The 27,726-nt window shown below is 47.9% G+C and overlaps 1 protein-coding gene across 1 annotated transcript; it reads right to left on the bottom strand.

Annotated features, from left to right (window-relative positions):
- Nucleotides 1-14,285: 14,285 nt before the first annotated feature.
- Nucleotides 14,286-19,672, bottom strand: LOC123110593 (pyrophosphate--fructose 6-phosphate 1-phosphotransferase subunit alpha). Its single transcript, XM_044531150.1, has 19 exons — nt 19,362-19,672; nt 19,082-19,254; nt 18,884-18,996; nt 18,598-18,672; nt 18,396-18,509; nt 18,079-18,146; nt 17,905-17,988; nt 17,725-17,778; nt 17,549-17,629; nt 17,365-17,458; nt 17,147-17,220; nt 16,953-17,063; nt 16,814-16,858; nt 16,681-16,737; nt 16,493-16,597; nt 16,306-16,422; nt 15,789-15,892; nt 14,823-14,988; nt 14,286-14,727 (listed from the first exon to the last, which is right to left on the bottom strand). Exons 1-19 carry the CDS (start codon nt 19,581-19,583, stop codon nt 14,590-14,592), a joined length of 1,995 nt encoding a protein of 664 aa, XP_044387085.1. The 5' UTR covers nt 19,584-19,672; the 3' UTR covers nt 14,286-14,589.
- Between the last annotated feature and the right edge of the window lie 8,054 nt (nt 19,673-27,726).

Raw genomic sequence — 27,726 nt, 5'->3', positions numbered from 1 at the left:
GAGGACGGGTGGCTGGACACCGCCTCAGGGGCTGCAATCTCTACGGCGATCGAGCCGAACATCAGCCTTGTCCTTCGCGAAGCTTGTGACTCCAAGGTGCCGGACTCCTTTCCGGACTCCAAACCTTCCGCGCCCCTGCCGATTGAACCCGATTGGGCGCCAATCATGGAGTTCGCCGCCGCGGACATCTTTCAGCACTCGCCCTTTGGCGACATTCTTAATTCACTAAAGTCTCTCTCTTTATCAGGAGAGCCTTGGCCGGACTATGGTCAGCAAGGTTGGGATGCGGACGATGAAGAAATTCAAAGCCCACCCACCACTCACTTCGTAGCCACTGTCGATGATTTAACCGACATGCTCGACTTCGACTCCGAAGACATTGACGGTATGGACGCCGATGCAAGAGACGACCAAGACCCAGCGCCTCTAGGGCACTGGAAGGCCACCTCGTCATATGACATATACATGGTGGACACCCCAAAAGAAGGGAATGGCGATGGAACAACGGAGGATGACCCCTCCAAGAAGCAGCCTAAGCGCTGGCGTCAGCGGCGCCGCTCTAAATCCCGCCAAAGCAAAAATGACGATTCTGGCACGGGAGATAATAACACCCCGGACAGTGCCGAAGACAACCCCCTCTAGCTGGATTCAGCTCAGGAGGATGGAGAAACCAGCCCTCATGAGAGAGCGGCAGACAAAGGCGTAGAGGACGATAATTACATGCCTCCCTCCGAAGATGAGGCAAGCCTCGACGATGACGAATTTATCGTGCCTGAGGATCCCATCGAACAAGAGCGTTTCAAACGCAGGATTATGACCCCGGCGAGCAGCCTCAAGAAAAAACAGCAGCAGTTTAGAGCTGACCAAGACTTGCTAGCCGACAGATGGACTGAAGTCCTTGCGGCCGAGGAATACGAACTCGAATGCCCCTCCAAGAGCTACCCAAAGCGCAGGCTGCTACCCCGATTAGAGGAGGAAGCACCTAAGCCTACATCACCAGCGCATGACGCGGCCGACCGGCCACCTCGTGGCTGCGACAGAGAGGCCTCTCAGCCATCCACTCAAGACACAACCCGGCGTTGCTCAAAAAATTCCAAGGCACGGGGAAATGCGCCAGACCTGCGAGACATATTAGAGGACAAGGCAAGGCAAACAAGATCGATCTACGGATCACGTGGGCGCCCCATGGCACATGAAGATAACCGTCATGCCGAATATGGCAAATACGGCCAAGCCGAACACAGCAGACAAAGCTCATTTGAGCTACGTCCTGATATAGCCCAGTACAGAGGCGCCGCACACCCACTATGCTTCACAGATGAAGTAATGGATCATCAAATCCCCGAGGGTTTTAAAACCGTAAACATCAAATCATACGATGGCACAACAGATCCTACGGTATGGATCGAGGATTATCTCCTTCATATCCACATGGACCGCGGTGATGATCTACACGCTATAAAATACCTCCCACTCAAGCTTAAAGGACCAGCTCGGCATTGGCTTAACAGCTTGCCAGCAGAGTCAATTGGTTGCTGGGAGGACCTGGAAGCCGCATTCCTTGACAATTTCCAGGGCACCTATGTGCGACCACCAGACGCCGATGACCTAAGCCACATTATTCAGTAGCCAGATGAATCGGACAGACAATTCTGGACACGGTTCTTAACCAAGAAAAATCAAATAGTCGACTGTCCGGACGCAGAGGCCCTCGCAGCCTTCAAACATAACATCCATGACGAATGGCTTGCCCGGCACCTAGGACAGGAAAAGACGAAATCCATGGCAGCCCTCACAATACTCATGACCCGCTTTTGCGTGGGAGAAGACAGCTGGCTAGCTCGTAGTAATAACATGACCAAGAGCCCTGGTAATTCGGATACCAAGGACAACAATGACAGGTTGCGTCGCAACAAACACAAGCGCCACATTAACGGCGACAATGCGGAGGATACGACAGTTAATGCCGAATTCCGAGGCTCTAAACCCGGTCAGCGGAAAAAGCCATTCAAAAGAAGTACTCCGGGCCCGTCCAATTTGGACCGAATACTCGATCGCTTGTGCCAGATACACGGCACCCCCGAAAAATCAGCTAATCACACCAACAGGGATTGTTGGGTGTTCAAGCAGGCAGGCAAGTTAAGCGCCGAAAACAGAGACAAGGGGCTGCATAGCGATGACGAGGAGGAGCCCCGGCCGCCGAACAATAGGGGACAGAAGGGCTTTCCCCCACAAGTGCGGACGGTGAACATGATATACGCAACCCACATCCCTAAAAGGGAACGGAAGCATGCACTCAGGGACGTATATGCGTTGGATCCAGTCGCCCAAAGTTCAACCCATGGTCCTCCTGCCCGATCACTTTCGATCGAAGGGACCACCCCACTAGCATCCGCCACGGCGGATTTGCCGCATTGGTTCTAGACCCAATCATTGACATATTTCACCTCACTAGAGTCCTTATGGACGGCGGCAGTAGCCTGGACCTGCTTTATTAGGATACAGTGCGAAAAATGGGCATAGATCCCTCAAGGATTAAACCCAAAAGGACGACCTTTAAAGGCGTCATACCAGGTGTAGAGGCCAACTGTACAGGCTCAGTTACACTGGAAGTGGTCTTCAGATCCCCGGATAATTTCCGAAGCGAGGAGTTAATCTTCGACATAGTCCCGTTCCGCAGTGGCTATCACACCCTGCTCGGACGAACCGCATTTGCAAAGTTCAATGCGGTGTCGCACTAGCATACCTCAAGCTCAAGATGCCAGGCCCTCGAGGAGTCATTACGGTCAATGGAAACACTGAACGCTCTCTCCGAACAGAGGAGCATACGGCGGCCCTCACAGCAGAAGTACAAAGTAGCCTCTCAAGGCAATTCTCCAGACCGACTATTAAACGTCTGGACATCGTCAAGCACGCCCGGAGTAACCTACAACAAGACCGCCTGGCGCGTTCCGTGCAAGCGTAGCAGTGCGTCCCCAACCCCAGCCCTCGCGAAATTGCGAAACCAGTACTACACGTACATAATTACGCTCTGGAAATACCATGGGCATCAGGGGAGGGGCACAACCACGGTGAAATGATCTAGATGACGACTAGAGGGGGTGAATAGGAGTTTTAAAAACTTTTACGGATTTGGCTTTATCCTAATGCGGAATTAAACTAACGGATACTTTTCAAGCACAAATCCCAAAAATGCTAGGCTCAACTAAGTGCACCAACAACCTATGCTAAACAAGATAGGCAATTAAGCAAACTAGCAAGCACAAACTATATCACAAGATATGGAAATGAAGGAACAACTAAGAAATTCAACTATCACAAGATATATCAATATGGGCAAGTATGAATTGCGGAAAGTAAAGGGTGTGGGTATGAGATAACCACAAGTGAGTCGGGGACGCGGATTTATCCCAAAGTTCACACTCATTAGAGTGCTAATCTCCGTTGGAGCGGTGCCGTAGCCAAAGCTCCGGGGCGTCACCAAGTGACTCGCCGTATTCTCCCTTTCGAGTCACCCCAAACGGATGAGCCTCGATTCACTTGGGGTTGGTCTTGAAGGCGACCACCACACCTTTACAAACCTCTCCGGAGCACACCACAACCACGGAAGCTTCCGGAGGAACTTGACCACCTAGGCCACTTGAACACCCTTCCTTGGAGCACACCACAAAAGGAAGCTTCCGGGAGAACCTTGGCCACATAGGCCTCTTCACAATCTTCTCAATATATCACCAAACCGTCTAGGAGGCGAAGCCTCCAAGAGTAATAAACTCATGGGCTCTCACACGAACAAATCAATGCAGGGAGCTCAAACCAATGCAACAAATGCAATGCATGGTCAAGCAACAAATTCTCAACTCACTCTCTCAATCTCACAAGATGCAACTCAAGAAAGTGGGAGATTGAAGAGAGGGGATGCAATGGAGGAAATCAACAAATGACTCCAAGATCCATCCACAAATCACCCTTCACTTAGAAGGGAGATAGGGGTTTGGGAGAGGTGGTAAGAGGCTCAAAATGATGTTTAGAATGTGAATGAACAACCCCCAAACCGGTGGGGAGGAAGGGCTCTTTTATAGCCAACTTCCAAAACTAGCCGTTGGGGCTCCAACGGACACTTCCTGGACACCCGTGCCCACGGGGTCCCGTGCGCATGGTACAGGCCCGTGTGCATGGGGCCCCGTGCCCACGGGGGTCAAAAACCCCGTGTCCACGGGGTACCCAGAACAGCCTGCAGCAGCCCACTAAAACAGTGATAACTTTGGCATACGGACTCCAAATTCGATGAGATCTTGGGCTTGTTTTGAAGCTATGGAAAAGCCCAAGGTCCTCACATAGAGAACCACCCAAGATCAACAATAAATAATGATGCAAGTAATGCAAAGGTTTGATCTCTCTACATGCGACATGATCAAGCTACTTGCCCGAGAGTCCCTCTTGATAGTACGGCCATCAAACCTATAATCCGGTCTCCCTCCAAGCACCATGAGACCGGAAAAACTAGGAAAAGCTAGCTAAAGTATACCTTTGCCTTGCATATTCAACTTGAGCTTGGTGATGACTCCAATGCTTGTCTCAAGTTGGAATCCCTTTCTTCTCCACAACCACTTGGTGAAGATGCTTGAATTGATTCCTCATATTGCAATGAGGGAAGCCTTAACTTAAGCCCATCTTCACATGAGCATTATCATGATGTGGACTGCAAGCTTCAAAGCATATAACCTCCGGCTTCTCATCTTGCACTTGGAATCCTCGAACCCGATGACCATCACCACTTGATGTCATCCACACATAGGCTACTTGAGATCTTTCCTTTTGATGCAAGCCCATGAGAAACACCTAACCCACATAGACATACCAAACACATAGCATGGGTTAGGTAACAAAGCACAATTCACAATTACTTACCATACCACTAGATCACTTGATCTCACGTGGTACAATGTTTGTGCTTTGAGAGTTGACCACTTAGATATAATCTTTGAGCTTCATCTTGGTCAACCAACATCTTTACTCGAAGCTCCATCTTGGTTTCTTGAAAGCCACAATGAACTCTTCATTTCCCTTCATTGCTTCAAGACTATATCACCAAAGACTCTTCCATGACCATATCAAGTTCCACTATGAATATCATCTTGGTCACCACTTGCCCTTCTAAAAACTCCATCACAATCTCTTGAGAGGCATAATGAATTCGTCACTCTAGTTGCTTGCTTCAACACTTGATCAACCGAAACCCAACACATGATCTCACCATGATCTTGTCTTGAGACCATAACTTGAATTCTTCTCTTTGATTACTCTCTCAAGCCTTGATCCTCAAAAGCCCAAATATATCAATCTTTGAGATCCTCCAATGCACTCCATCATGAACATAATTAGATTAGGCATTGAAACCAATCTTGATGGCTTCAATAGAAGTACCCGAAGACCAACTTGAAACCTCACTGTATATGGGATCTCGAGAGCCAACACCTAGGCCAAGTAAGCATGGGGTATCCAGAGAGTTGACACTCGACCCCGTGCGCACGGTACAAGCCCGTGTGCACGGGGTATCCAGAGAAGGACACCATGAGGACTTCTTCGGATGCTTTGATGGCAGACTTCACAAAACAGTCCAATGCACTTCAAGCATCACTATGGAACATATCTTCATATAAGATTCAATGCACTTGATGCTCCGTAGGAATTGTCATTTAGTACCAAAGCATAGGGCAAATATATCTTCATATATATGGACTTCATCCTTGATTCTGTCCAATATCCTTGAGGCACTAACTTCATATATATATATATATATATATATATATATATATATATATATGGACTTCATCCTTGATTCCGTCCAATATCCTTGAGGCACTATCTTCATATATATGGACTTCATCCTTGATTCCGTCCAATATCCTTGAGGCACTATCTATGGACAAAACCTTCAAATATATCTCACTGAAAACATTAGTCCATAGAGATTGTCATTTAATTACCAAAACCACACTTAGGGGCTACATGCCCTTTCACACGGCACGCCCAAAATGCGGCTCAACCGCACTAGGGGCTCCCGATTTTGTCATTCTTTCAGGGCTCCACTATCCAAAAGGCCTGTCCGGCAGTACAATTGCCGAACCCACGATGCAATAGCCAGAGAACCAGCAAGCTACGTCGACGTCCAGGTGGTCTCTATAACGAGCTAAATACCTGTCTTACATAAAAGTCCCGCAGCTTGCCCCTGGAGGGGGACATGTCAAATAATCCCATTTCTTGCTTATCGCACTATTTGTATCGTTCTGCTTTCATAGCAGCCTTTTATTAAAAAATACATAGCTTTCATCTATTATTGCATTCATTTTTTATGTAAATGTGTTCAGTTATGACATTAGGCAACCATACACTTTGGTACGGCCAATACACCAGGGGCTTAAGTACCCCAGAATATGGTGTGAGAAGTCCGAACACTCTCACGAGTGCGGCACCCTGAACTTATAGCATTATATGCATCGGCTTCGAATCATGTCTTGGGTCAATAGTTGGGTTTGCCCGGCTCCCATGTTTTGGTACCTTACGTTCCGTTATATCGGCTAAGGTAGCGCTGGGAGAACTACTATGATTGTGCCCCAGTTGAGCTGGGTTAAGCACCTCAGTAGAGAAAGCTAAAACTGACCGTCATGATAGGGCGAGAGCCGGTCGCTGTTCGAGAGGTTTTCGAGTCCCTAAAGACTTATGCCGCTTAGAGCGAGGAGCTGGCTTTGTCCGGCCTAGGCGTGGATAGCGCCCCAAACTCGGTCTTCCGAATACTAGGGGCTTCGCCGAAATTTAAAATTATAGAATTCTATGGCTAAGTGAGAGTGATAAAGCATTATAGTCTGATTGCCTTGTTCGTTGTGCTGAGCGCCTCCCTCGAAGGACCCAAGAATGGGAACAAGAGCGCTCGGGTTTATCCCGAACACCCCAGCACTTGTGGCATGGGGGCAGAAGCCGACGACTCACATCTCTCAGATTTAATAAACGGCCGCACAGAAGGTAATATTTTAAATTCAAAAAGCGTTGCTTAGCGCATATGAACAAGTTTTCAGCGCACAGGATAAACACGAGCGAGTTTACTCAAAAATTAAATCCTTGGAACATTCATTCGCCACAAGGCGGGCATCCTTCAGGACGCCCTCATAATACATCTCGGGCCTGTGATGCTCCTTCCCCTCCGGTGGCCCATCTTTCACCAGCTTCTCAGCATCCAGCTTGCCCCAGTGTACCTTAGCACGGGCAAGGGCCCTACGGGCGCCTTCGATGCATATGGAGCGCTTGATGACTTCAAGCCGTGGACAGGCATCCACCAGCCGCCTCACCAGCCCAAAGTAGCTCCCGGGCATGACCTCCCCAGGCCATAGCCGGACTATTAGGCCCTTCATGGCCTGTTCGGCTACCTTATGGAGCTCGACCAGCTGCTTCAGCTGGTCGCTCAAGGGCACCAGGTGTCTGGCCTCAACATACTGGGACCAGAACACCTTCTCCGTCGAGCTCCCTTCCTCGGCCCGGTAGAATGAGGTAGCATCGAACACACTGCGGGGCAAATCTGCGAATGCTCCTGGAGAGCTCCGGACTCGCGTAAGTAACAAGTAATTCACTTTCACGTGCTTGTTTTGCATAAAGAATGCCTTACCCGCCGCTATCTTCTTCATCGCCTCAATTTCCTGGAGGGCTTTTTGGGCTTCGGCCTTGGCAGATTTGGCGCTCTCAAGGGCCGAGGCAAGCTCGGACTCTCGAGTCTTTGAGTCAAGCTCCAATCTCTCGTGTTTCTTCACAAGAGCATGGAGCTCTTGCTGCACCTCCGCCACCCGCGCCTCCTGCTTTTCTCGCTTGGTGCGCTCCATGGCCGCATTGTCTTCGGCCTTGGACAACGCTTCCTTCAGGGTCGCCACCTTGGTTGTGGCCCCTATAACACTCACGTTGATCCTGTCACTATTTGCAACCAGGTATTTTCATATACTTACATAAGGTACTACTTACCTTCTTTGTCCTCGAGCTGCTTCTTGGCAAGGCCGAGCTCGTTCTCGGACCGCTCGAGGCTCTGCTTCAATGCATCGACCTCCGCAGTCAGTGCGGCAGAGGTCAGCAGCGTAGCCTGCATTCCCATATTGACATATTTATGTTAGACTCCTGCGTATATCTTTTTAGATCCTCAGTCCGGCTTTTCTTTCTGAACACCAAATAGAGCATCAGGGGCTACTGTCTATGTGGTAATATTCTTACATATCTTAAATACATACCTCGAAGCCTGTTAGAAGGCTGGCACATGCTTCTGTCAGCCCACTTTTGGCGGACTGAACCTTCTGGATCACCGCACTCATAATAGTGCAGTGCTCCTCGTTGATGGAGGCGCCGTTGAGCACCTCCAGCAAATTATCCGGTGCCTCCGGTTGGACGGAGGTCACCGGCGTCGTAGGCTTGCCCTTCTTACGAAGGGGCCGCCTGCCGGACTCCGGAACCACTGAAGGTTCCGGTGCGGTCTTTGGCCCGGGGCCGGACCTAGAGCCCTTTGGGGTTTTATCCCCTTTGCGCCTGGAATCCGAAAGGTCGCCTTGCGGTGCCTCCGGGGCTGCCTCCTCCTGGCCCGTCCCCTTTTGGGACTCCACCTCGGCGTCGTCCGTGGGGCGAGGGGAGGTAGCAATCGGGAGTGAAAGACTATTCACATCCGACGAATCCTGGGATCCGCTCGACGAAGCGTCGAGCTGGGCCTTGGGCGGACTGCATGATTATGTTCGGTGTTAGAAGACACTGTGTAGTAAAGGAACACCATGAGTTATTCTGGTATCCGGATACTTACGATTTTGCCAGGGGCTTGTCCCTGGATGGCCACTCCTCTTCGCCGTCGTCAGCGTTGGTGGAGTGGTCCGGGAGAAGGGTTTTTTCCCTTCTTGGACCCTCCGGCCCCCCTAGTTGGGGTGGCCTTCCTTTTCTTTCCTCCCCCCGTTGGAGGGGGAGAGGCCTCTTCTTCCTCCTCCTCGCCTTCGTGGGAGGAGTGCGCCTCGGAGTCACCGGATGAGGAATCCGACACTACCAGGCACCGGGAACTCTTTCGAGTTCCCGTGGCCTTCTTCTTGGCCTTCTTCTCCAGCACCACGTGAGGTGCCGGGACCAGCAGCTTCGCCAAACTGGCGTCCGCTGGACCTTCGGGCAAAGGAGCCGGACAGTCTATCTGTCCGGACTTCTTCTGCCAGTCTTGTTAAAGGAATGGGACCTTAGATCCTGCATAGAGTCAAACTATGAAAAACAAGTATCATGTAATGGGTAAAATAAGCTTACCACGCTGGCTTGGCGCTTCGCGCAGAATCCGCGATCCTCGGTAATGGGATGGTGAACCTCGGAGCCCTTGAATAGCACCTTAGAGGCATCTTTGTGCGTTGTGTCAAAGAGCCTGGACAAAGTTTGGTGCTGGGCCGGGTCGAATTCCCACAAGTTGAAAGTCCGTCGTTGACACGGGAGGATCCGGCGGAAGAGCATGACCTGGACTACGGTGACAACTTTAACCTTCTTGTCAATCAGGTCTTTGACGCAGGTTTGGAGTCCGGTCAGCTCTGCTGAATTACCCCACGACAGGCCCGTCTCTTTCCAGGAGGTGAGCCGTGTGGGGATGCCAGATCGGAATTCGGGGGCCGCTGCCCATTCAGGGTCACGCGGCTCGGTGATGTAGAACCATCCCGATTTCCACCCTCTGATGGTTTCCACAAAGGATCCCTCGAGCCATGTGACGTTGGCCATCTTGCCCACCATGGCGCCTCCGCACTCCGCCTGCTGGCTGCCCACTACCTTCGGCTTGACATTGAAGATCTTCAGCCATAAGCCGAAGTGGGGCTTGATGCGGAGGAAGACCTCGCACACGACGATAAACGCCGAGATGTTGAGGATGAAGTTTGGGGCCAGATCGTGGAAATCCAGGCCATAGTAGAACATGAGCCCCCGGACAAATAGGTGGAGTGGGAAGCCTAGTCCGCGGAGGAAATGGGGGAGGAACACCACCCTCTCATGTGTCCTAGGGGTGGGAATGAGCTGCCCCTCGTCTGGAAGCCGGTGCGCAATGTCGTTGGACAAGTATCCGGCCTTCCTCAACTTTTTGATGTGCCCCTCCGTAACGGAGGAGGCCATCCACCTACCTCCCGCTCCGGACATGGCTGGAGAAGGTTGAGGTGGGAAGTGCGGACTTGGGCGCTGGATCTCGAGTGCGCGGAGATGGATAAGCAAAGGAGGAAGAAGGCGTAAATGGAAAGAGTGGATCCTTATCCCCTTATATGGGCGGACGAAACTATGTACCCCCATCAGCCTAGTAAAACTCGCTTATCTCCCAAGCACCATGATTAATGGCGCGGCTGGGTTACCCACGCCCGTATTGATGAGAATCCCGGAATAAGGGGACACGATATCTGCTTTGACAAGACGTGCCAAGGAAACCGCCTCGCTAAACGCGCTGAGGTGGGATAGTAAAACGATTCGAATGAAGGCTTGGCCGTGGCATGATGTCACGCTACGGAATACGTCAGCAGATTATATTTGAATATTATTCTCTCTATGGTGGTATGTGGAATTTATTTTGCAGAGCCACACACTATCCTTGTGTTCAAAATCTTCTATGAAGTATTCGGGGGAGGAACCCGCCTTGCAATGCCGAAGACAATCTGCGCGCCGTACTCGTCGTCATTGAAGCCTGGTTCAGGGGCTACTGAGGGAGTCTCGGATTAGGGGGTGTCCGGATGACCGGACTATAACCTTTGGCCGGACTCCTGGACTATGAAGATACAAGATTGAAGACTTCGTCCCGTGTCCAGATGGGACTTTCCTTGGCGTGGAAGGCAAGCTTGGTGATACGGATATGTAGATCTCCTCCCATTGTAACCGACTCTGTGTAACCCTAGCCCTCTCCGGTGTCTATATAAACCGGAGGGTTTTAGTCCGTAGGATGAACAACAATCATACCATAGGCTAGCTTCTAGGGTTTAGCCTCTCTGATCTCGTGGTAGATCTACTCTTGTACTACCCATATCATCAATATTAATCAAGCAGGAGTAGGGTTTTACCTCCATCGAGAGGGCTCGAACCTGGGTAAAAACATCGTGCCCCTTGTCTCCTGTTACCATCCACCTAGACGCACAGTTCGGGACCCCCTACCCGAGATCCGCCGGTTTTGACACCGACAGCTGGCGTCCACCAACGGGGCGCCGGTGGTCGGCGGCCTGAAGAACAGCGAGGGGCGCCACCTATGGTAGGGCGTCCCCGGCCGCACGCTTGAGGGCGTGCTGACGCACCTCGAGGGCGGCAACAACCCACCGTTGGCGTACCCCCCGGCGAGGGCGGCCGCCCCGGCGCACCGCCGACGCGACGGGCAATGGGCGCCAAGGAGGTTCGGCTCCTCCTCCTCTTCCTCCTCGTCTCGCTCTTTGTCTCAATCCTCTGGCACTCCGACGCTGCTCGGCGTCAAGGCCGAGCCCGCGGCGGAGATGCCGCTCGGCCGCCGCACTCGCAGCGCTGGCATCGTCATCAGCGAGGGCGGTCGGCGCGCCTCCTTGTCGGCTCCTCCCCCGCGCTTCGTCAAGCCGAAGACGAAGTCGGGTCTCGCGCCGGTGAAGACGGAGCCGGGGTTGGAGCCGGTGAAGACGGAGCACGGCGAGGTCAAGCTCGATGACGACGCGGCCCTTGAATGCGCATGCCAAGACTCCCTGAATATGGCGAGGGAGCGCCAGTGCGCCGCCCTGCGGCGCTTCGCGCAGCGCCGCCGAGGCCGCGATGAAGGAGGAGTCGTCATCATCGACGACAGCGACGACAACGACGCGTCGCCGCCGCCACCAGCCGGGGAGGGGTCCAGCAGCGGCGCCCGAGTCAAAGTGGAGAAGGCCGACGATGGCGGCGACGACGGCGACTTCTCGGCCTTCAGCAAGTTTTTTTTATTAGTTTTTATATGTAATGACAACTACTCGACTTAAATCCGCGAATATAAAGCCCAAGTTTACCGAAATTTGGCGTGTTTTAGTCAAACTTTGCCTAAATTTGCTATACAATTTTTTTTTCTCGCCTGGGGGCGGCCCTGGGGCCCGCGGCCGGGGGCCAACTCGCCCCTAGGCCCATTTTTTGCACCGGGTCACCCCTAGGCGGCGATTTTAGGCGCCCCTGGAGGGCCAACGGCTGGAGATGCTCTCACGTTTAGTACCCTCGCGGCTACCCATTGCACCGGAAAACTTTCTTTGGAAATATTAAGCAACACACTCTATAAGAACATAATCCAAGACAGATGTAAACATTTTTTAAAGTTCGAACGTTCGTTTATTTTTTTGCGGGAAAAACGCAGTTTGTTTTCAAAACCTGTATCTTTTTTTCAACGCCGACAATTCCAAAATTGTGAATAATTAATTTAAATTGTTGAACATTATTTGACCTGTGTACAATTTTTTTGAAAAACAACAAAGTTTTATTGTAATGTTGAACAAAATTTTGAAAAACAAGAACATTTCATAAAAAATGAACGAAAATAGTAAAAGTGAACATTTTTTGGAACTTGGAACAAAATTTGAAGAAAGCGAACATATTTTTGGATCTGTGAACAATTTTTGAGAAAGGGAACATTTTTTGTAACTCTGAACAAAATTTGGCAATGCGAACATTATTTGGAATTGTGAACATTTTTTGAAAATGCGACCAAGATTTGAAACTCAAACATTTTTTGAATTAACAGAAACAAGATTTCAAATGTGAACAAAGTTTTGAAAATCTGAACATTTTTTGAAAATGCGAAAAAGTTTTGAAACTCGGACTTTTTTGATTTAATAGAAATAAGATTTAAAATGTGAACAAAATTTTGAAAATCTGAACATTATTTGAAAATGGGAACAAGTTTTGAAACTTGAACATTTTTTGAATTAATGGAAACAAGATTTCAAATGTGAACAAAAATTTGAAAATCTGAACATTTTTTGAAAATGCGAACAAGTTTTGAAACTTGAACATTTTTTGAATTAATAGAACAAGATTTCAAAATGTGTTTTTTTAAATCCAAACATTTTTAAAAATGCGAACAAGTTTTGAAACACGAACATTTTTTGAATTAATAGAAACAAGTTTTCAAAATGTGAACAAAAATTTGGAAATCTGAACATTTTTTGAATTGTTTATCATTTATTTAGAGAACATGATCAAAATAAATTTCCGAAGATTGTTTGAAATTTTGAGCTAAATTTGAAATTCCAAACAAATTATGAAATGCTGAGTTCATTGAAAAATTGGAAACTGAAAAAGGAAACAAAAAGAACAGAAAAAGAAAAAAGAAACAGAAAAAAATGAAAAACGAAAAAGGAAAAGAAAACAAAAATAAAATAAAAGACCCCGGCTTAGGAACCTTCTGGAAGATTCCGTAAACCGGAAAAGACCGCTGGAACCTTCGAGAAGTGTCCCAAACCGGCAACGAGGAACGCATTAACGGGCCGGCCCATCTCAAACACTCGATCGCGACCGCGAAAGGTCAATAATGTGACGCAAAATGCGTCATATAGGGTTTTCCTACAGTGCCTTCACCTGTTGTCGCCTGTCCTTCGATCTTCAGTATTCATCTCCTGTTGGTCGGCGTCGCTGACAAACAGGCTGCCGCCATTGGCCACACCCAACCCCACCCCCATCCTCTGGCCGATCTCCACCCACGCCACCACAAACGCCGCCGCCGGGAGCCACCACGCCACCATGGACCGAGGGAAAGGCCGCTCCCCCGCGGATCCAGTGCCCTCCCCGCGGTTCAACCCGGGAGAAGGAGGAACAGCCCTCCACCGCCGCCGTCAATCGCACGGGCTTTGCCCGGCGCCGCCCCGGGCGGCGACGGAGGGGAGGAGTCGGGGCGGCTGGTGGCTAGGGTTGGCGCCTCTCGTGTCGGCCGCAAGGGGTGTGATGCGAGAGGGAGGGTTGGCCTCCGGTTGATGAGTTGATGATCTCCGGTTGTACATTCAGTCTGACTAAAACTAGTCTCTTTTAGAGGCTAAAATTCCAATCACCCTGACTAAAGAGAGGCTAGAACTAGTCTTGAGACTAAAAAATTTTAGTCAGGGAAACCCTACTAAAATATGGATTAGTCCTCTCTCTCCTCATTTAACTCCTCTCCTTTAACACATGCGAGTTCGGGATTGGAGAGTTTGGAGGATAATAAATGCTCATTAACACATTTTAGTCTATTTAGTATTTGTATTCAAGCATGGGTGAGGCTAGCAAGTTTTAGTTCCACTACTTTTAGTCATGAGACTAAAACGTATCCAAGCACCCTCTAAGGTTGTAATGTCCGAATTATAAGTCATTACTTAGAACAACTACATGTCATTTACAATCAAAAGTTTTCGAGACTAACTGATCCTGAAGTTCTGATTACTTCGGCTCAAGTCTATCGGTTGCTCATCACAAACATATCCAGTCTCACACACACAAGGATTATTAACTAGTACTATTATTTCCACGTTTGCTGGCATATAGACTGCAGTGCTTTCACACGATGCCCTTCAGAAAAGGAACACAGAGGAAAACAGAGTAGCTCAAGAAGCCAGCTGTAACTCAGATGCAGTGAGTGATTCAAGCTCAGTTGAAATGGTAGAGAGGCAGCTCAGCATTGAGAGGGTGGGACATCACTGTCAGCACATGTGTCACTGAGATCATCGAGCTTATCGCCGCTTTGAGGGTATCCCTCGAGCAACCGGGCTTCACGATCGTCTTCACCTGGAAGTAAATTCATTGGTATGCTTGGCACAGTTAGGAACACGAGACAGGCAACAAAATGCAACCTGAGTCGAGATATAGTTTCAGGCACGAACCTTGTCGAGATATAGTTTTAGCATTTCGATGTCGCCCATGTAGTCCTGATCTTCAATGGTCAGTGTGATGGGCTTTGCATCTGAACCAGGTCCTTCAAATTGAATACCTCCAGGAGTCCTGTAGAAGTCATCGAGGAGAAAGCTCGAAGCTTTCTCTCGCAGCAACCTGAGTCATACAGGAAACGATTCAGTTCGTATAAGGCGTAAGATCGTGACCAGATAAAAGTAGGACTTTTAAGTGTTACAACTAGGGAGTAATTGGGCATTATTTGCTTGTAAATTTCATTTTACATCATGAACCGATGCGTTTTTTTGTTCAGTAATGACCTCTAAATAAAATGAGTTCCATGGACTTCGTGTTTTATTATATCAGTGGTCTCATAAATCGCTCAATGTGAATTATGTTAACAATATTTAAATTAATTATGTTTTTACAGGTTACAAATCAGTTACGCTAGAAGTCTAAACATTTGTCGACAATATGTATAATGTTTTTTTGAGGAATATTTTAAATAGTTCTATTGTAGTAAAAAAACTCACATTATTTATTAAAAAAATCACATTACATATTTTTCTGTTATAGTTAGAGAAATCTCAACCTTCCCTACTTTGATAATGATAGGGGTGTTTTTTTTTTGAACTCATAATGATATGGTGAGTTATTCATGGGGTTGAACACTTGATTCAAGTTTTTTTTCTCAAATCTACAGTAATGAAGATGACACTTCTTCATTAGGGTTGGACACTGACGTAGATATAGGCAATCTGGAATTCCCGCTCTTTAGTTTTGAAAGAACTAAATATAAGACGTTTTTGCAGTTTAAATTGAACTACAAAAAACGATTTGAACTGCAAAAAGGTCTTATATTTAGTTACAGACGTTGTGTTACATTAGTTAACCTTCAAGAAAAGGAACAATTTGAGTTAATAAAAGCACCTTTTATATAAAAAAAATCATAGACTTACTCATATGCCTTCCCTTTCAGGTCGATAGGAGAAGGATGAATGGCAGGCTTTCCTATAGGGATTGCCCCAGGACCACGTAAATGCCTCCTGACACTCATCATTGCCTGGTAATGACAACAATAAGTATTACTGGGTTAGTAAGGACTACTTAAACAGATGGTAATCTTTTTGTACTAAATTCAGACAATACAACAGAACAAGTTTTACAAAGTAGTCTAGTTGACAAGAAGCCCATAATAAGAGTATGGCCGAAGAAATTTCTAGCTGAAAAGAAGTCTAGTGGACAAAGTAATTCTTGCTTATCTGCTTCTCCAATGTACATGATGGGTTTTTACTTAACTGCAAAAGGGGTCCTAGATAAGATGGATTCCATACCATTTAGTGCAGAGGATAAAGATAGTTTTCTTTTTTAGGGCAACAAATTTGATACATGTTCTTTTTTTTTTGTCAAGACCAAGCTTTCAAGTCTAAACAAAAGATTAAGGAATAGAAATGGCAACATAAATAAAGATCTTACGGTTAGCGGGGCAGCAGCACATCGCCACTTGTGTACAGGGTCCTTGAGATTAGCCACAGTTGCCATGTAGCCAGTCAAACCAGCTGCTATCATATGCAGGGAGATATGGCCAAGAACCTGCATAGTTCAAATATTGGAGTATTTTGCCTTTAAAAAATATTATATTCTTACAAGTTACAATCCTTACATAAGCATAGTCACAGTCAAAGTTTGACGGTAGGGATCCTCGAGCTTGATATCCAAAGAAATGGCAGACTGAACTGAACTTCTTTCCCTTGTATCTCCCTTCTTTCTGGAAATTAAGCAACATGATCAGAAGGGACTAATCCTGAAATTTAAAACCCAGATAAAAGAAACAGAAGCGTCAAAACTCACTGTTCTTTTTATCATTTCTGCTTCTACCAAGTGAGCTAACAGTTGTTCGGTGTCAATCTGTCAAAGCGACAATGTGATACCAACGATTGCATGATAAAAATTTCAGCAACTAAGAGCATGGCGAGTCACAAACCTGGGACAACTGGGCAGAGTTGTCAGATTCTTGATGGAGGAGGAGCTGAATGAAAAATGGAATGTATTGGGAACTTAGTTTATGTTAATCAGCTAATGTCATAACACTATGCGAATAAAAATTGCTGGAAATGCAGCACCTCTCTTCTGATGAAGGGTGGTAAGAACTGGAACAGTGCCGCTGCCCACGGAGACAGTTGTGTTGGTATCTCTGTAACAGGCACATTATTGTTGTGGAGGATACTGATTTCCTGGAATGGTTGAACAGAAATGAATAAGGTAGAACCAAAGTTATGGTCTTAATCTTATTATTAGGTGGCCGGAAGCATTATACCTGAATGAGTGCATACATTTCTGGAATGCTTTCTATCAGTCCCTCTGGTATAAGGAGCACACCATGGTGTTTTCCTGAACATGGATACCGGGACATCAGTTTATCACAATATACAAAACATCTGATCTTGGGTGGTATATGTGTAAAGATGGCCTAAAAATTATGGACAAAGTGTTCAGCTAATATCGCAAACAAACCGACCGAAGGACTGTACAAACCTAATTCTGCCCTTGCTTGTACTCCGTCACATATCTTGTTTATAACCTCCATCAGTGTGAGTTTTGACAATGCCACCTCCTCTCCCATGATAAGCTGTATCGAGAAGTTCAAAAAATTAAAGATTATAATACTGCTCTTCTCATGCATAGTAGTGATCTGGTTTACAAGTTCGATGACTCGTACCATGTTTGGGTGTGATTGTAGTGCACATTCTAAGGCGACATGAGATGCTTTTCGACCCATCAAACGAACAAAATAGTAGTACTGGTAGGTAAATGCACAGCAGCAAAGTGCGCTGTTAGTGAAATGTAATTAGGATTATTTAACATCTAATCTGAATGAGTGAATTACAGTGTTACCTTTCCAGCTGAGATTGCATCTAGGCAGACATTGCTTATAAGCTGAGAATTCACCTGAAAAAGAATTTCGATAAATGGCAGGAGTGACAATCTGATAATGGTAAACCGCATCCGATGCCTTTTGAAATACGCGCGAGTCATTTCGTCCTAGAAAATTGCAGGTGGAATCCAGTGAGTTACCTTGCACACCGTGTCAAATCCAACGGTTGTCTCGACAAACTGGTTTTTGAGATCGCCATTCAGTGAAACAGGCACACCAACGACCTGTTCAATAAAGACATTAGTCACTGGGAGATTTCTGGGGCCCGTGAAGAATACGAGCATTTGATATTACAGATTAAATTAATACATTACCTTGGTCTTACAGTTCTTTTGGACAAGGGTCTCTGCGAGCTGTGCAGCATCTGAATTGGAAGTGACTCCTGATAACAGGGAGTAAGTGCAGTGTTAACAGAACCACGTACATGCTTCTACTAAGATGGGATATTTGATGGACTTGAAATTGCTTCACCAATTAAGGTTGAAAACATATCATGTATGTTGACAACGTGGTACACTATAATAGAACTCAAAATAGCTTGTGCATCATATTATTGGCATATGGTAAACTTGGATCAATAGTTTTCATGGACTGTCATATAACCAATTTTATCGGGTTTTCGTATTGGTACCTCCAACAATGACCAGGCCATCCAAGTTAAGATCTTGGCACGTCGTCATAGCAGCACTCACTTGCTTACTCGAGCGGATCTGGTCAATACTTCTGCCCAGCAAATCGAAACCACCTGGGAAAAGAGAGGTGCAAAGTTTATTCTGTCATCCATAAGAACTGCAGAAGCGTGTCAAGAATCGACGGTAGATGAACACACTTACCCTGGTTCTTGTATGAAGCAAGAACATCATTTGTGATCTCCAATGTCTTGTTTGCAAACAGCCCCTCAGTCCCACCTACACACAAGCACAACCTACTTTAAATAAACAAAATTCTTTCATTTCTTATATACACCAAATCATTTTTTTCTAGAATACTATTATATAGACCAAATCTTGTGAGAAAAAAAAATCCAGATGCTGACGCACCAAGAGACTATTTTTTTTCTTTCGAAACTGAGCCAAAAAAAAGCCAATAGGAAACTGAGACTTTGGAGTAAAAGATTACCAATAAATCCGTAGAGAATACTCTGGGGATTGTAAACCTTGAGAGCATCATGGAGGCCCCAGACCACATTGTGCCCTCCAGGTGACTGCCTCCCGGAGAAGACCACGCCCACCCTGCAAAATCAGCATCACTGTATCAGTGTTACAGATTCCCATTGGACGGATTATCAAACGATCCGGGCTAACTGCTGAGCTTGACCTGATGGGCTGGCGCTCGTTGACAGCCTTGACAGCCCCGGCGGTGTCGTCCGGCGAGAGAAAAGTGACGAGCCGCTGGCCGTAGGTGCGCGGGAAGGCCTGGGCGACGGCGTGCGCGCCGGTGGGGTCGATGGTGGTGGTCGCATCGTCGTACTCCACCCTCACCGTCGCTCCCTGGGTCAAACAACGAATTTAAGTATCACTAATCCAAGAACGAGAGAGCGGGGATGGGCAGCAGAGGATACGATGATGGAAACCCGGGCGGGCTGGTGGATGATCACCTGGAGGCAGGGTGGGAGGCGGGGCTGGTACAGCGCCCTCCTCTGCTGCAGGGGCCCCGCCAGCTCCGTGGGCACGCCGTAGTCCGCGTTCATCCCTCTTGATAGATCGCTCGGTACAAGATTAACGATTTTACTTGCTGGTTGGTGGAGTTGTGGTGCTGGTGCTGTGCGTTGGTCCGGTGAAGAAAGACGGGGGAGATATGAGAGTGTGCGTATTGTCATACCACGGGTCGGCGCCTGCGGTTTGACATGCGTCCTTGTTGTCTGTTTTGTCAAACCGGCGGGAGAGCGACACACGGGTGCTGTCCCTAGGCTATGGGCTGCCCCCTGATTTTTCTGTGCTTTTTCATTCTTCGAATGTATGCCCGACTCTTTATTCACGGAGGGGGCGGCCGGAAAGCGACGCCCACTTCCGATTGGTTTATACTATTGACAAAAAAAAATTCGATCGATTTGATTGCACATATAGCTAAAGTTTTGCTTTTGCGTAGAGATATTTTTGTTGGCTCGTGGGCAAGATCCTTGGATTATTCCTAGAGGGCTGCTACTAATCAACCGGATGACTTCCTGCCTAGCCAGCTATCTGATCTGCGTGTTGGTGGTCGTTCGATCACAGCAACAGCAACGAGCGCGCGACAACTTCAACGGAGCATCGATAACACCCCAGTGAAGCTCTATTACAGCTCTCATGGCGCACCACACGGCGCGACAAAAGCTGTAATGCAACATCGACGGTGTCCGGCGAAGCTCATTACATCCCCGGCAGAGCTCTATTGCATCCCTGTCCAGGCGGCGCTCCATTGCATCCCCATTGTTAAACATTGTCTTGAATAGCACGCATAGGTAGAGATAGATTTCCATCGCAAAAAAAAGGTAGAGATAGATTTATCTTAACCATGTATTCATTTATCTTTCTATCTCTTCTTCTGTACGATTGTATCTCCTCTCTGTTACAATATGATATGTATGCGCTATTGGGAGGTGCGCCCCAACCAATCAATATATACATGCGGGCCTCCTGTTTGGAGGTTGAGACGCTTCAACATAATCTTCTACATGGTATACAGAGCTACCCTCTTCCCCTTCGTCTAGCCATCCCTTCTTCCACCTCCAAACTCGACAATGTCGACATCCACCTCAGTTGTCTCCACCGGCCTCAACAACAATGTTTTCGAACCCCTCACTCGTTCCAATTATGTTCTCTGGCGTGCCCAAGCTCGTTCCCAGATCATGGGGGCGGGTCTCTTCGGGTATGTCGACAAAACCCTAGAAGCGCCATCCAAAACCATCACCAGCAAGAACGCCGAGGGCAAAGATCAGGTGTCTGTGAATCCTGCTTATGCACCTTGGCTCATCCAAGATCAACAGATCGTCGCCTATCTTCTCCGCAATCTCTCAAAAGAGGTTCTAGTTCAAGTAGCATCCCTAGAAACCTCCCATGCCATCTGGTCCGCCCTCGCCAACATGTTTTCTGCTCAATCTCGCTCTCGCTGCAACCACATCCGCATCTCCCTCACCACTGCCCAGAAGGGAACCCAGTCCGCTGGTGCATACTTTGGCTATATGCGAGGTCTTGCTGATGAGATTGCAGCGGCTGGGAAACCCATAGATGAGGACGAACTCGTGTCTCACATCATATCCGGGCTCGACATGGAATACCAGCCCATCATTAGCGCCCTGGATGTGCGTCCTGAGCCAACCACCGTCGACGAACTCTTCACATGGTATCCACTTTTGATCAGCGAGTTGAGATGTTCCAGGGCACCGGCGGCCAAGCCTTCAAGTCATCGGCCAACGCTGCTTCCCGCGGACGGGGTGGCCCTTCCAAAGGCTACTGTGGCGGTGGCGGTGGTTCTCGTGGTGGTGGCGGACACTACGATGGAGGTGGTGGCGACCACTACGGCGGCGGTGGTGGCGGTCACTACTCCAACTCCCACGGTGGTGGCAGCGGTGGCCACTACGGTGATGACGGTGGCAACCATGGTGGTGGCTATGGTGGCCACTACCCCAACTCCGGAGGCAGCGGAGAACACAACTACAACAACGGCGGTCGCCCCTTCTACAACAACAACATGGGAGGCCAGAACAACTACAACAACAACTTCAGAGGGTATGATGAATATGAAGGAAGATGTCAAATTTGCAAGAAAACTAACCATATTGCAAAGCAATGCAAGTGACGCTATGCAGACGATAATTCACAAAAAAAGAAAGTTGCCGCGGCAGCCAACAAGTCATACGGAATAGATACCAACTGGTATGCCGATTCTGGTGCTTCTGACCACATCACCGATGAGCTCGAGAAGGTCACCATGCATGAGAAATATCATGGTCATGAGCAAGTTCACAACGCCGATGGTACATGTATGGAGATAAGCAATATTGGTCATTCAATTATTCATTCCCCACATAGGGATATTCACCTGAATAATATTTTGCATTGTCCCACTTCATCAAAAAGCCTCCTATCTGTTCATCGCATTGCCCTTGACAACCATGTATTTTTAGAATTTCACCCATTCTTCTTTTTGATCAAGGATCAGGTCACGAAGCAAATCCTCTATCGAGGTAGATGCGTGGATGGACTGTACCCGTTGATTCCTCAAGTTAGCAGATTCAATAAACAAGTGTGTAGCACCATCAAGCTGTCGTTGGAGAGATGGAATGCCTGTTTAGGCCACCCTTCCTTTTCCATTTTCAAACAAATTCTTAGCAAAAATAAACTTTCGGTTGTTGGGGAGCATAATTCTGAAACTATTTGTGACTCTTGCCAAAGAGCAAAAAGCCATCAGTTGCCTTATCCTGTTTCCACTAGCATTTCTGTTAAGCCATTACAACTCATATTTTCAGATGTATGGGGTCCTGCTCCTCTCTCTGTTGGGAAACATGCCTACTATGTTAGCTTTATTGATGATTATAGCAAATATACATGGATCTATCTTCTAAAAAAAGGTCTGATGTATTTCAAGTCTTCCTCAATTTCCAAGCTCTTGTAGAAAGGAAGTTTGATAGGAAGATCATTGTTGTCCAGTCAGACTGGGCTGGCGAATATGAAAAGCTAAATTCTTTCTTTCAGAAGTTAGGCATTTTTCACCATGTTTCATGCCCCCAGGCACACCAACCAAATGGCTCCGCAGAGCGGAAACACAGACACATCGTCGAAGTAGGACTCTCCCTACTTGCGGCTGCTTCCATGCCCCTCAAGTTTTGGGACGAAGCTTATCTCACTGTTGTTCATCTTATTAACATCCTTCCCAGACGAGTTATTAAGAGTGAAACGCCCACTGAGCGTCTTTTCCACACTAAACCAGATTATGCTCCTCTTCATATTTTTGGTTGTGCATGCTGGCCTAATCTCCGCCCATATAACAACAGAAAACACATGTTCCGTTCCAAACAATGCGTTTTTCTGGGTTACAGTGCTCAACACAAGGGAGTCAAGTGCCTAGATGTCTCCACTGGTTGTGTCTATATTTCTCGTGATGTTGTCTTTGACGAAACACAGTTTCCGTTTGCTAAACTTCATCCAAATGCCGGCGCTCTCCTTCGGAAAGAGATCCTTCTTTTAGGCCCTAATCTCACAAATAGTGGTAGTGGGGAAATAAATAATTGTGATGATCAAGATTTGCCTAACTCTCCTAATGGTTTACCTGAGTATTCTATTTCAGAAGCTACTCCAGATCATAATGGTGAAAACAGTGCTGAAAATGGTGTACAAAATCGAGCTACAGGGCAATATTTCATGTGCACGCACTCTCCTGGCGAATCTGCTTCGGGATCTCCCCAGGTGCCTGCGTCAGACGAGACAGGCGAATCTGCCGTAGGCAGATCAGCCGCGGGATCGCCGCCAGGGCCCGCCTCTCCGCTCCTGTCGGGCTCCCCGCCCGGCTTCTCACGCGCGCGCTGGCCTGGCCGCTCCGAAGGCGCCACGTCTCCGTCGCCACGCGCTGCTGGGCCCGCCACAGGCGCCCCTGGACCAGACGCGCCTTCACCAACCGACCGGGTCGCTCCCGAGGCCCGAACCGACCGGGCTGCTCCCGAGGCCCGACCGGCGCCTGCTTCCCCCAGCGCAATTGGATCGCGCACCGCTGCTCCAGAATCCGCCTCGGGATCCCATGCTGCAGAGGATCTGCTGCTGCACTCGCCCGGATCTCCTGCGGCGAAATCCCATGTGGTCGCTCCTACACCGCCACGCACACGTCTTCAACAAGGGATTACATCCAGAATTAATTACAAAAACATTGCAAAATATGGTCTGACTTGCTTGACAGGTGAATCTAGTGAACCCAAGACTTTGCATGAAGCTCTTGGTGATTCACGCTGGAAACAAGCAATGGAGGAGGAGTTTTCTGCCTTGCAACGCAAGAAGACGTGGCACCTCATTCCTCGTCGTGAAGGTATCAATTTAATTGATTGGAAATGGGTCTATAGAATCAAGAGGAAATCAGATGGGAAAATTGATCGGTTTAAAGCACACTTGGTAGCAGAAGGTTTTAAACAGCGCTATGGTATTGACTATGAAGATACTTTTAGTCCTGTTGTCAAAGCTGCATCCATTCGTCTTGTGCTCTCCATTGCTGTTTCCAGGGGATGGAGTCTCAGACAGCTAGACATACAGAACGTGTTTCTTCATGGTGTTCTGGAAGAGGAGGTCTACATGAAACAACCTCCTGGGTTTGAGGACAAAAATGTGCCGTTTCATGTCTGTAAACTTGACAAAGCTTTGTATGGGCTCAAGCAAGCACCTCGAGCATGGTATGCTCGGCTGAGTATGAAACTTCAAAAGCTTGGGTTTCTTCCATCCAAATCTGACACTTCTCTGTTTATTTACAACAAGTTTCAAACCATCATTTTTGTTCTCATTCACGTTGATGACATTATTGTGACTAGCTCATCTAATGAAGCAATAACAACACTGTTAAAAGATCTTAGGGCAGATTTTGCTTTAAAAGATCCGGGAGACTTGCATATTTCTTAGGCATAGAAGTCAAGAAAACTGAACATGGCATTCACTTATCACAAGGAAAGTATGTGACTGATCTGTTAGGCAGAGTTGGTATGCAAAATTGTAAGCCTTCTCCAACTCCCTTGTCCAGCACAAAACAGTTATCCTTGACAGAAGGAGCACTTTTGAATCAGGAAGATAGCACCAGTTACAGGAGCATAGTTGGAGCATTACAATACTTGACTCTTACTCGGCCTGACATTTCTTTTGCAGTCAATAAAGTTTGTCAGTTTTTGCATGCACCTACTACAACTCATTGGACAGCTGCCAAGCGCATCCTGAGGTATGTGAAGAGTACAACACATATTGGTCTAGCAATAAACAAATCCTCCTCTCTCCGAATCAGTGCTTTTTCTGATGCGGATTAGGTCGGTTGTGTTGATGATAGACGCTCAACGGGAGGATTTGCTATCTTTTATGGACCTACCTTAATTTCGTGGTGTGCAAAGAAACAAGCTACTGTTTCCAAGTCTAGTACCGAGGCAGAGTATAAAGCATTAGCCAATGCTACAGCTGAAATTATTTGGGTGCAAGCTTTTGTTGGAAATATTCCCTAGAGGCAATAATAAATTGTTTATTATTATATTTCCTTGTTCATGATAATCGTTTATTATCCATACTATAATTGTATTGATAGGAAACTCAGATACATGTTTGGGTACATAGACAACACCATGTCCCTAGTAAGCCTCTAGTTGACTAGCTCGTTGATGAATAGATGGTTACGGTTTCCTGACCATGGACATTGGATGTCGTTGATAACGGGTTTAAGTCATTAGCAGAATGATGTGATGGACAAGACCCAATCCTAAGCCTAGCACAGAGATCGTGTAGTTCGTATGCTAAAGCTTTTCTAATGTCAAGTATCTTTTCCTTAGACCATGAGATTGTTAAACTCCCGGATACCGTAGGAATGCTTTGGGTGTACCAAACGTCACAACATAACTGGGTGGCTATAAAGGTGCACTACAGGTATCTCCGAAAGTGTCTATTGGGTTGGCACGAATCAAGACTGAGATTTGTCACTCCGGTTGACGGAGAGGTATTTCTGGGCCCACTCGGTAGGACATCATCATAATGTGCACAATGTGACCAAGGGGTTGATCACGGGATGATGTGTTACGGAACGAGTAAAGAGACTTGCCGGTAACGAGATTGAACAAGGTATCGGCATACCGACGATCGAATCTCGGGCAAGTATAATACCGCTAGACAAAGGGAATTGTATACGGGATTGATTGAGTCCTTAACATTGTGGTTCATCCGATGAGATCATCGTGGAACATGTGGGATCCAACATGGGTATCCAGATCACGCTCTTGGTTATTGACCGGAGAACATCTCGGTCATGTCTGCATGGTTCCCGAACCCGTAGGGTCTACACACTTAAGGTTCGATGACACTAGGGTTATAAAGGAAGTTTGTATGTGGTTACCGAATGTTGTTTGAAGTCCCGAATGAGATCCCGGACGTCACGAGGAGTTCCGGAATGGTCCGGAGGTAAAGATTTATATATGGGAAGTCCTGTTTTGGTCACCGGAAAAGTTTCGGGTTTTATCGATAACGTACCGGGACCACCGGGAGGGTCCCGGGGGTCCACCATGTGGGGCCACCAGCCCCAGAAGGCTGCATGGGCCAAGTGTGGGAGGGGACCAGCTCCAGGTGGGCTGGTTCGCCCCCCCCCCCACCAAGGCCCAAGGCGCAGGGAAGAGTGGGAGGGGGCAAACCCTAGGGCAGATGGGCCCTAAGGCCCACCCCAGGTGCGCCTCCCCTCTCTCCCCCTCTGGCCGCCGCCCAGATGGGATCTGGGGGCTGCCGCCACCCCTGGGGAGGGAACCCTAGAGGGGGCGCAGCCCCCTCCCCTTCCCCTATATATAGTTGAGGTCTAGGGGTTGCCCAACACATGAGTTTCTCTCCCTCTTGGCGCAGCCCTACCTCTCTCCCTCCTCCTCTCCCGCGGTGCTTGGCGAAGCCCTGCAGGATTGCCACGCTCCTCCATCACCACCACGCCATTGTGCTGCTGCTGGATGGAGTCTTCCTCAATCTCTCCCTCTCTCCTTGCTGGATCAAGGCATGGGAGACGTCACCGGGCTGTACGTGTGTTGAACGCGGAGGTGCCGTCCGTTCGGCACTAGGATCTCTGGTGATTTGGATCACGACGAGTACGAATCCTTCAACCCCGTTCTCTTGAACGCTTCCGCTTAGAAATCTACAAGGGTATGTAGATGCACTCTCCTTCCCCTCGTTGTTGGTTTCTCCATAGATAGATCTTGGTGACACGTAGGAAAATTTTGAATTTCTGCTACGTTCCCCAACATCTTTGTTAAGAGAACTTGGAGTATCACATATTCAGACACCTATCCTCTGGTGTGACAACCTTGGTGCAACCTATCTTTCTGCTAATCCTGTTTTTCATGCCAGAACTAAACATATTGAGATAGATTTTCACTTTGTCAGAGAAAGAGTTGCAAACAAAGAATTGGAAATCAGATTCATACCTTCTAGAGATCAAATTGCAGATGGGTTCACTGAGGCACTTTCTACAAGAAGCTTTGAGGAGTTTAAGCGTAATCTCAACTTGTGTTGTTGTGATTAAGGGGGAGTGTTAAACATTGTCTTGTATAGCACGCATAGGTAGAGATAGATTTATCTTAACCATGTATTCATTTATCTTTCTATCTCTTCTTCTGTAATCTCCCGATTGTATCTCCTCTCTCTGTTATGATATGATATGTATGCGCTATTGGGAGGTGCGCCCCAACCAATCAATATATACCTGCGGGCCTCCTGTTTGGAGGTTGAGACGCTTCAACATAATCTTCTACACCCGTCACAGCTTCCATAGCTCCGGCGCCATGACAAAAGCTCCAACACAACAGACGGTGAGAACCCAGCCTCCTCCTGAGTGCGGCGTTGCGGCACCAGCGGCGAGCGGTGTCCACCTCCGGCCTTCGCGCTACCTAGCAACACTAGCGGCAAGCAACCCAGCATCCTCCTGCGTGTTGCATTGCAGCACTGGTCGCGAGCGGCGCCCGCCTCCGGTGTTCGTGCTGCACTGCAACACTGGCGGCGGTGATACGCTGGTGGCCGACGTTGCCTCTTCATGGTGAGGACACAACAATTGGTGTTGTGTCACCCCTCGCTCGCAAAAGCAACACAATTATTTGGGGCGGGATGCAGCTGGCGGTGGTCGTCGTCGTCCCTCCCGGTTCGTAACATCGATGGCTAGAGGTCGGCGTCACCATGGGCACCCTCTCCCTGTCGGATACGACGGAAGATAGATGGAGAGGGGGAATAGACAATGTTAGGTACGAACTGGGGAATCTCTCGATTACAGGCTACTATCACGATCTGGGATCC

Source organism: Triticum aestivum, chromosome 5B (assembly GCF_018294505.1).
Source record: "Triticum aestivum cultivar Chinese Spring chromosome 5B, IWGSC CS RefSeq v2.1, whole genome shotgun sequence".
Classification (NCBI taxonomy): Eukaryota; Viridiplantae; Streptophyta; class Magnoliopsida; order Poales; family Poaceae; genus Triticum; species Triticum aestivum.
Note: the sequence above shows the minus strand (reverse complement) of the source record. Positions and strands in the feature narration are given on the sequence as shown.